At 39.3% G+C, this 10,648-nt stretch overlaps 1 protein-coding gene across 1 annotated transcript; it reads right to left on the bottom strand.

The window, feature by feature from the left end:
* Positions 1 to 348: 348 nt before the first annotated feature.
* Positions 349 to 8,268, bottom strand: LOC124116417 (coiled-coil domain-containing protein 28B-like). Its single transcript, XM_046477746.2, has 7 exons — positions 8,126 to 8,268; positions 7,359 to 7,521; positions 5,714 to 5,857; positions 5,178 to 5,277; positions 4,519 to 4,579; positions 2,827 to 2,849; positions 349 to 1,788 (listed from the first exon to the last, which is right to left on the bottom strand). The coding sequence occupies exons 2-7, from the start codon at positions 7,495 to 7,497 to the stop codon at positions 1,725 to 1,727; spliced, it is 531 nt and encodes a 176-aa protein (XP_046333702.2). The 5' UTR covers positions 7,498 to 7,521; positions 8,126 to 8,268; the 3' UTR covers positions 349 to 1,724.
* Between the last annotated feature and the right edge of the window lie 2,380 nt (positions 8,269 to 10,648).

Genomic DNA, 10,648 nt, shown 5'->3' with positions numbered 1-10,648 from the left:
TAGTTATTAGGGTGGACATGAATTAAAATATGTGTGAATTATGTGAGACCTTCAACAGTTGGCACCAGTGTGAGTAAATATTGGTAAAATATAGAACTCTAGAGCAACATTGCACTTCAATCAGCATTCAGTCCCACCGTAGTAAGATTAACATACGGCTTAAAAAAATAATAGAATTCGTTCTCAGGCAACGACTTTTGAAAATATAGTGCGGGCGGGCAGTGTTTTGTTTAATTTCTTTTGCTTGTTCAAACAAGTATGTAACCAAAAAAACAGTTGTGTACCATCAACCTGGGAAAGGGCCTCCCTACATAAACAAGAACATACAAACTCCTATTGCTGCCATGACCATAACACAAGATGCACAGTAAAGCAGTGCGCATGTAAAGGGAAGTAACTGTGTGCTATATTGGATCGCATTGTTTTTAAGTATAAGGATTTTTTCACGTTTTTTGAAAATGGAAATAAAAAGGAAATGTGCAGCAGACTTTCTGATGATGCAGGCGGTGCCTGAGAACTAAAACTATTTTTTTTTTTAGCCTAACAAAATAAAACATGTGCATTGATTTATGTTGACTTCTTCAAACATTTATCTTACATATTGGATTTGGACTGTGTTTGTTGGCAATACTTCCAATGTGAAAAACTCATAAATATACTGGTATGAAATATGTAGTTATCAACAAGTAATAATTCTGCCTAACAACTCGACATTGAAAACAATGACTATGTCTTTATTTATGGTAATAAATATTGTTTTCACTGTGTGTTCGAGGTTATGACAATTATTGCTTTGGAACCTTTACACAACGTGCTTAGATATAGTATGGCCACAGCCAAATACAGAACATCCTCAATTATCCAGTGTATAATATCTCCTTTTAATTCTAATAAATCGTTATGATAGGGCTGAAATATTGCCGATGTGACGTTAAATTTCTATTCTGACAAATACCCTTGACCAATTCGCTAGTTTCCTTTTCAGCCCAATTTGAATGACACAATGTGAAAATAGCAATCCAACTCTCTGTGTAGGGGACTTACTAAATTACTGATAACAGAGCAGCTTCTGAAATGAAGTAATGATGGCGAACGGGTCTTGGCTATGTATTGTGATAGAATGGAGACACTGGATAATCGCGATATATATAACAGTCCTGAACCTTTAAAGCAGGCATTGCACAGCATTGCTACAAAAATGTGATACAATGCTTCTTACAGTAAACATATGACTAGTGTTGTTTGCTTAGGTCCCCTCTGAAATATATACACTGTTAATTATGCAGTGGTTAAAAGCAGATGAGCTGAACTCTGTATGTGTATCTTGAGAGACATTTTGGAATCAAATAAATAAGTTTAACATTTTTAAGAAAATGTTGTAAAACAAGTCAAATGACACCACAAATATTGTCTGATAAATAGATCATGTATAATTAACAATAACAGACTAGGTCAACCCCGATTGTTTCAATAATCAGGACTTTCAACAGATCTCACTCCATCACATGCTTGAATTCATCTAGTTAATTAAACTAATCAGTTCCTCATAAGGACACAACCAATATTTATTACTGATTCATATCATAAACACCATAATCAAGACTCCAGGAATGATTTGATGCCTGACTTCTGTTAACCAATCAGAAACAGCATAGTCTACTTCCAATTTGAGTCCTGACCAATCAGAAGCAGTGTATGTCACTCCTCCTTCGTGTCTTAACCAATCAGAACTTGCCGTCTGCTCCTGCTCCTGCCCCGCTATTTGTGTCATGAGTCTGGAGAGTTTGACTGTATTGTTAAGGAAAAATTAAGCAACAAACCTGTAAATGTCCCATCCCATTATAATTTGTTAGAAATACATTCTCACCCCAAGATGTAAAAAAAAAATAACTGCAAATAATTGTCGATGCCAAGGAACACAACCTTGGACTTATCTTCTTTCTTTTTTAATTCACATTCTTTCTGAATCCAGTTGCAAATAAAACTTCGCACCACCAATGAAATGATTTGATTCTAACAGATTATCAACGAATGTCTCAGCAGCCAAGAAGGTGGTTAGAAACATGATACATTGGTTGATTTTATCATAGTTTATGTATCTAGTTGGTAATTCAATGTTGTCTCAGTTTACAATGAACCTTTATCTCTCATCATTGTAGATGCTATTTGCATATTATCTTGCATTTATTTCAGCAAATGAATAAAAAGTTTAACAGTATGAAAACAGCAGGTTGGACTAGTGGAGTGAGTAAGTATGGTTTTACGCCGCTTTTAGCAATATTCCAGCAATATCATAGCGGGGGAAACCAGAAATGGGCTTCACACATTGTACCCATGTGGGGAATCAAACCTCGGTCTTTGGCATGACAAGTGGACGCTTTAACCACTAGGCTACCCCACCGCCCCTGGACTAAATGGAGTGAGTGAGTGAGTATGGTTTCACGCCGCTTTTAGCAATATTCCAGCAATATCACAGCGGGGGACACCAGAAATGGGCTTCCCACATTGTACCCATGTCGGGAATCGAACCCGGGTCTTCGACGTGACGAGCGAACGCTTTAACCACTGGGCTACCCCACCGCCCCTTAGCATCATCTCGGGCTTGAACTACTTCTCTCAACCAATCGCCCCTCTCAACAATCATGCATGCATGCACGCTAGCCCCTTAAAAAGAGGGTGTAATGTTGTGCAGACCACCACTGCAATAGTAGACACAGTGCTGACAGACCAGCAGATCCAGACAAGGCTAAGGGGGGCAACTCTGCCCAGGTTAATCGTGCACTTGTTGCTGCAATAACATGTAACATCTATATGCTCAAAGGATACATGGAGGTACTGAGTCCATGAAGCTGAAACAAACATCCAGAAGAAAAGAGTGAATACACAGTATTTCATTTGACAACATATCACAGTGAGTGAGTTGGGTTTAACGCCTCTTTGAACAGTATTTCAGTTATATCATAGCGTGTCAGCTTGATATGGGAGGAAAGCCCGCAGTGATGCAGGACTCAGAAATTTACCACTTTGGTGAAACCAACGAACAAGCATATGGTGCTGACAAACCTAGAAACATGATTGGGCCTAACCGAGATTCGAACCCACAATCATAGCTTACTTGCACACCCAAGAGACGCAACTCGAATTGCACACAAATTGTGTCGCCTTAGACGACTGGGCCACCCTTGCCTCCACGACATATTACAGCCTGTCAGATTAACACGTAAGCTCAAATTGATGCTGTTCTTGGACATTCACCACTTTGGTTGATGCAAAAGCATGGTTATGGTGCTGGCAAACCAAGAATCATTATCAGAATAATTCTTGGATTCAAACCCATGATCATAGGATACTGTCACACAAGAGATGCAACACTGAACAGCGAATTGCAGCACAAAGGACAACTGGGCCACCATGAACAGAAGTCATGATCAAGTCCATGAAGTCAGGGTGGTGGCATGATGCTTACTGGCTTACACATGATTTGAAAACAACTCATATAATGAGTGAGTGAGTGAGTTGGGTTTAACGCCGCTTTTAACAGTATTACAGTTTGACGCGGCATGTCAGCTTAATGTGGGAGGAAAGCCCAAAGTGATGCAGGTCTCAGACGTTTACCACTTCGGTGAAACCCATGAGCACCGGTATCGTGCTGACAAACCTAGAAACATATTCGGGGCGAACCAGGATTCGAACCCACAATCACAGGTTTCTGGCGTGTCCAAGAGACGCAACTCTGCACAGCGAATCGCTGCGCTTTAGACGACTGGGGCACCCGTGCCCGCAATTCATATAATGACAAATGGATGCAAATATTATCCTCTGTGAGTTCCATTGGGATGCAAAAGAGTATGGATGGTGAAAAATGAGAAACTTATTATAGAACTTAGATTTTAACATGCAAATTTGATGTATATGACAAGCAATACAGCCAGAATATCAATGTTCAGAGAGCCCAGGTCAGATTTTCTTTTGATTCAAACAAAGTAATTCCTTTCTGAAAGAGTCATACAGAATCACACATACTTGGCAGAAGTGAGGTGAAATTGGGTTTAACGTCGCGTCCAAGATTATTGCACTTATATAGCGCTGTGCATGTATGTGTGTGTGTTTGTGTGGCTGCTTGTACTAGTCCGGACTGATGCCGATTTATAGTGCCAGCTCACTGAGATACCATGCCACAGTTTAACATGAATACCCCACTCAGATACAGTATACTGACTCCGAGCCGACCAGTCCTTGTTTTAGCCCCTTAATGCCGAGCGCCAGACAGGGTAACAACAAGTACCATCTTTTAACGTCTTTTGGTATGACGCGGCCGGTTCTGTTGCATTTTGTCTTTTCAGGTAATGTCATGAAAAGAATGTACAAGGATATGAGGAGGGTCATCCAAGATTATGACAGGAATTAGGGGAGGGTCGTTACTTTCAGTACATTTGAGCATTTAAAACCTCTGACCCACCCATCCCTGTAATTAATGACCAGGCCCTAAGAAGAGATAAGGTGTGGCTATTCATCTACCTGGTCAATGAGTTTGGAGAGATTGTCATTAGCAGTTGTCCTCGCCTCATCTGAATTCAACCTGAAAATTAAAATAGAGACAATTAGGCTAAAAAAGATAAGAGGTTTGGTTCTCAGGCACCACCCGCATCATCATAAAGTCTGCTGCATGTTTTGTTTTTAATTTCCATTTTCAAAAAAGTAAAAAAATCCTAATACTTAAAAACAATGCGATCCAATATAGCACACAGTTACTTCCCTTACATGCGCACTGCTTTACTGTGCATCTTGTGTAATGGTCATGGCAGCAATAGGAGTTTGTATGCTTGTTTGTGTGGGGAACCATTTCCCAGGTTGATGGTACACAACTGTTTTTTTGGTTACAAACTAGTTTGAAAGAGGAAAAGAACAAAAAAACAAACGCTGCCTGCCCTCACTATATTTTCAAAAGTCATTGCCTGAGAACCAATTCTATAATTTGTTTAAGCCTTATACAACCAGTGACAACCAGTGACAACCAATGAAGCATGTGTACTTCACACTGCAACCTGGTCAGTTCAGTAAATTAAGTTGCTGGATACAACTGATGATATCTTCAAGCAATGTGTTGTTGTTGTTGTTGTTGTTGTTGTTGTTGTTGTTGTTGTTGTTGTTGCTGTTGTTGTCAACACATCACTGACCTGTGCATGTCCTGCTGGATGTCCATCTCAAAGTGGAGTCGGGCCAACTTCTCCTGCTGCTCCCGGATCTGGTCCATCTTCTCGAACGTTGCACCCCCACCTGAATGTACATCACGTTACACTGAATGTGCTGTAACCAATGTTTCTTTGCCCCTAATCATCAAATAGATTACCTTGACAACATTCCCAAAGCTCTGAAGCTCACCTTAACATTCCCGGAATATTTGTCGCAAGATTTCATAAAGGTCAAACAAGTGAAATCAATAGTATGTGTAAAAAGTAACAAAACTTCCACCCAATCATTTCAAGGTGAGCTAAAAATTAATTTTTCAGCAAAACTAAAAGGGCAGACAAGTTTCAAAACAAATAAGAACTCTCTCAACAGAAAATGCATTAAGTAAATAAGTTTCATCTGACATAAGCTTGAGCCTTCAGTCAAGCCAAGCCATAACTGTCTGGATTTACAATATAACTCTTTACAGCATTAATTAAAAAAAATGGATCACTTTGAGTTACCACTGTGCTCAATATTTTACCAAAGGCTCGTAGTTTCCCTGAATGGAAGTCTTCCAGTAATCCCAACAGGCCCTGCTCCATTTCCCTCACATCGGCAACATCAGTTAGGAATGAGTGCTCCTCACAGGGTCGAGATGCTTCTGTCACACTGCGGTCAAGTTTGTCTGCAATGAGTGAGTGAGTTTGGTTTAACACTGCTTTGAACAGTTACATCACAGCGTGTCAGCTTGATGTGAGAGGAAAGCCTGAAGTTATGCAGGTCTTAGGTATTTACCACTTTGGTGAAATACCACTTTGGTGAAACCCATGAGCTGACAAAGCTAGAAACAAGATCAAACCCACAATCCTTGGTTTCTGGCTTGACCAAGGGAGGCAACTTTGCACAGCATATTGCGGTGCCTTAGATGACTGGGCCACTCATGATCCCAATTTCCACTGTGTAATATTAGCAATAGCAAACATCTATCATGATGGGGTTTGTATTAAAAGAGATTATAATCATGAAAATTATCATGACAATGATTGCAGATCTAACTATTTTCCATGTCATGTTGTCCTAGATAATGTACAATACACAAAACAAAGATGGCAGCTTTAGAAATAGGGTATTTGGTGATGTATTATACATACAAGAATGTGAGTGAATGTGGTTTTATGTCAGTCAGCAATACTTGAGCTATATACATGGATTTATATAGGATTCTCTGTGTCCCTGGCAGGCAAATTTGGGGATAAAATTAGTATTTTTTACCAAAATTGGGATCTGTTTTTAAGCTATTATTTTCTTACTATTGGCCCTTTTAATCAGTGAAGTACAAGTCACCTACACAAAGACATAACATCCAGTTTTATCAGTGAGTGAGTGAGTGAGTGAGTGAGTGAGTGAGTGAGTGAGTGAGTGAGCAGCTATATTCCGGCAATATTAAGGTGTGGCACACCAAAAAGGAACAGAAATCAAACCTGGTCCTTTGGCATGATGGGTGTTTGTTTGTTCTTTAATACCACACTCAGGAATATTCCAGCTTTATGATAGCGGTCTGTAAATAATCAAGTCTGGACCAGACAATCCAGTGATTGACCTCATGAGCGTCGTTCCACGAAATTGGGATACGATGACATGAACCAGCCAAGTCAGCGAGCCTGACCACCCAATCCCGTTAGGTGCCTCTTACGACAAGCATAGTCGCTTTTTACAGCAAGCATGGGTTGCTGAAGACCCAGGATCTTCACAGGTAGCACTATAACCACTACCTTAGCACCTGAAAGTTTTATGACATATTTTGCCAGGAAACCTCACAGAGAAATACATACCATACCAGAGCTTGATTTAACTGAATACAAAATGCACTAGTGCAACCTGTTATTGAAAAGTGCAATCTAATATTTATGTCTACATGTAAAAATTTGCATGTAAAAACATTTGAAATGTGTGTCTGAATAACCCTTACTTTTCCAACCAACAACGACCTATTAACACACTCAATACCTCAATTTGGGACCTATATACTTAACAAGCATGGTGCAAATAAAATATATTCAGATTATGAATATGAAATATGATCATGATGATATACATCATGATAGTTCGGTAACACTTGTGGCATGATTTGAGAAGAAAATGGACTCAGGTTGATAGGTTTTGAAAAAAACATAATCCCAACATACTTTTAGCTTTCCTGTCCATGGGTAGATGAGAGTAGACATTTTGTTGCTGGGATGTTTTCTTCTTGCTGCGACTGTTACCATGAGATTCCTTCTTTCCCTCTCTAGGTAGACCATCATGGCTGGCCATATTTTCTAACATGCGAATAATAACTTCCTGAATGTTCTGAAAAGAGAATTATCATATCTAAGTTCTTTTCACCATAGATGAGTACCACAATGTTATGTCTGCAAAGTTGCCAACCGAGGCCATACACCGATATATATAGTCTCTTGCACTATGGTCACGAGAATGTCAAAACAGCTATGGACATGTCAAAACAGACATAGTTTAATAACCATCTATTATGGTATTCATGGGTCCATGATGGTGGGGACCTAAATACTGCAATTCACAATGTAAATACTTGATGCAAATTAATAAATACATGTGTACAGAAAACAAAATATTTTATTTCCGTTGCTAGCGTTGTCAATCAAGCTCAAACAAGTCTTGTTTTGCTATCTGACATGTTAATCTAGACTTAATCTTATTGTTTACGGATTTAATTCCCACAGGTTGTTGTTTTATGGAATCATTGAATGATTTCAATCGGATTCATCGTTCTGATTAATCCTTATTCAGACTAAAACATAGATTAATTCAGTAATCTCGAAATACGTTTGCTTTATTACACTGATCGAAAACTGGACATGTCGGCAAGATGCCAAGTTAGATTGCTGAAATTTGTACTACGCTTCGAGTTCGCATTACGTAACTAAATACCTACTTCAAATCACCTAGATGTTCTACCCCAACATCAAAACCTTCTCCTGTCAGTATCTGCACAGTTCTCTTGGTTTACATTGCTATTTTTATGGTAAAACGTGATGAAAACACTTGTTTAGTTTACGACGATTTCCCAATAAGGGAAATAACTCCTGACCAATATCCGGTGAACTTGATAGAAGTCGATGATGTGTCAACTGACTGCATGTTTTCACTTCGTTCGAATCTTGACATATCTGTTTTCGCAAGGACAAAGAATGACAAAGTATTTAGATAAAAATAATAAATTAAATTAGCTTTGTCTTATGATATTATGGTGTGCAATATCATGAAATTATGTACTCTTTAAAAAGGGGTTTGGGTGGGGGCTAGGGGCTTGAGGGGTGAGATTAGCCTTAGGATTGCATCATATCAGAGACCATATAATAGACTATATATATATGGTCTCTGATCATTTTTTGTCGACCCACCCCCACCCCATATTACGTAACACTTTTAAACTATTTCATATTTCAAAAACGGCACCTCATTTGGTGAAAACGGCACCTCTATCTTTACAACGATAAGAACGATTTATTTAGTAGTATATATGCTTTATTTACATCTGTATTATTTTATGTTGTAGTCTATATGTTTTCCTTGGGCGGGGACACGGTCTGTTATCCGCAGAAACACTCTTTGTGATGTTGGCTCCCGACAGAAAGGGGAGATATGAAACATCTATTAAATCACTATTTATTTCATACTGACTAAAATGAATATTAAATATATGGTACCGTATACCCGTAGTCCAATTACTTGACATTTCGGCCAGACACCGTTTCAGCTTGACTGAGTTAATTTGAGTAAAGATATTTTAAAACTTCAAAGAATGTGATGTTTTCACCAAAAACTTTTTATAAGTTTAGATGCGCCTCCCAATCAGGGTCGGCGAGTAAATTGGAGTAGAGGCTAATTTCTAATGTAAACTTGTTTAAATGCTATTAACATTTCACAATTATTTGTGTTGCAAGTGACCATGTGAGTTTATTTTCACTTATTTTACTTCAAAGCATGTAATGTTTTCACAATAGGTTTAGTTAGATAGTTTTAATAATGGTTGATTCATTACTAGTCCCATGGGGGCGGTCGGGTAGCCTAGTGGTTAAAGCGTTCGCTCGTCACGCCGAAGACCCGGGTTCGATTCCCGACATTGGTACAATGTGTGAAGCCCATTTCTGGTGTCCCCCGCCGTGATATTGCTGGAATATTGCTAAAAGCGGCGTAAAACCAAACTCACTCACTCACTCACTAGTCCCATGCCTGTTACCCACGGCTAAATGGACTCAGCCCTCTTTTCACCCATTTGTCAGTAAGGAGTTAAAACAGAACAACACAAAATGTAACTGATATGTCTATTTACAGCCCTAACAAGTCAAATGACATGAGTCATATCAAGAAAATTCAGTCAATATCAGCACTGAAACATAACCTGTATATCAGCGTCATTTACAGCGCTATCAATTCAAATGAACATAAATCAGAGAGAGAGTAATAAAAACACTAAATATGTGTAAGCACACGAAAATGCTATCGGCACACAAGCAAGTCATTAAACCACTTCAGTGAGTTTGGTAACGTCATCATCTTTTCCAAGCCGCCCATAGTGGCCTCTTTTGCCACACATTGTCGTGTTTTGCCTGTTTTCACAGAACGGTTACTGAATGAAGTTTTTTTACTCCTGGTGTTGACAACCATTTGTGGAAGCCTCGGTGGCTGAGTGGGTTAGATCGCTGACTTTGTGTTCTGGCGATTTGGTGCCTCACTGTTGCAGTACGAGAATCTGTACTTTACTAAGAAAGTGTTATCCCAAATATAACATTTGTTACATCTGATCACTTTCTAAATGGCATTGTGTGTACATAATCATTTGTAAGGGTTTTTCAGATGCAATATGCCATTACATCATTATATATTACGCACTGCACTAGATGGTAAAACCCTACCCTGTGGAATGACTGGGTGTATTTACTGACAACTCCTAACAGTATGCATGAATGAAAATAGGATCGGTTCAGTTTATAGTTACAGTATAAAACATTTAGATATCAGATAAGTTGAATTTGTCTGATGGAAAACTTGCAGGGCCAGAGACTGATGACGTTTGGAGGTCGGGACGAAAGAGAACTATTCATGCGACTGTTGAGTGAGTGAGTGAATTTGGTTTAACGCCGATTTTAACAGTATTCCAGTCATATCACGGCGTGTCAGCTTAATGTGGGAGGAGTGAGTGAGTGAATGAGTTTGGTTTAACGCCTCTTTTAACAGTATTCCAGTTGTATCACGGCGTGTCAGCTTAATGTGGGAGGAAAGCCCGAAGTGATGCAGGTCTCAGACGTTTACCACTTCGGTGAAACCCACGAGCACGGGTATGGTGCTGACAAACCTAGAAACATAATCGGGGCGAACCGGGATTCGAACCCACAATCATAGGTTTCTGGCGTGCCCAAGGGACGCAACTCTGCACAGCGAATCGCGGCGCCTA

The sequence above is a fragment of the Haliotis rufescens genome, unplaced genomic scaffold, assembly GCF_023055435.1.
Source record: "Haliotis rufescens isolate VD_foot unplaced genomic scaffold, xgHalRufe1.0.p SCAF_5, whole genome shotgun sequence".
Taxonomy (NCBI): Eukaryota; Metazoa; Mollusca; class Gastropoda; order Lepetellida; family Haliotidae; genus Haliotis; species Haliotis rufescens.
This window is presented reverse-complemented; position numbering and strand designations above follow the sequence as displayed.

What these genes read in the sequence shown, in the direction of transcription:
- LOC124116417 (XM_046477746.2), bottom strand. Translation starts at nt 7,497, where the DNA reads ATGTTAGAAAATATGGCCAGCCATGATGGTCTACCTAGAGAGGGAAAG. An exon ending in CATGGACAGGAAAGCTAAAA is followed by an intron (nt 5,858 to 7,358) that starts GTATGTTGGGAT and finishes CACTCATTGCAG; the next exon opens with ACAAACTTGACCGCAGTGTG. An exon ending in ATCCAGCAGGACATGCACAG is followed by an intron (nt 4,580 to 5,177) that starts GTCAGTGATGTG and finishes TTTAATTTTCAG; the next exon opens with GTTGAATTCAGATGAGGCGA.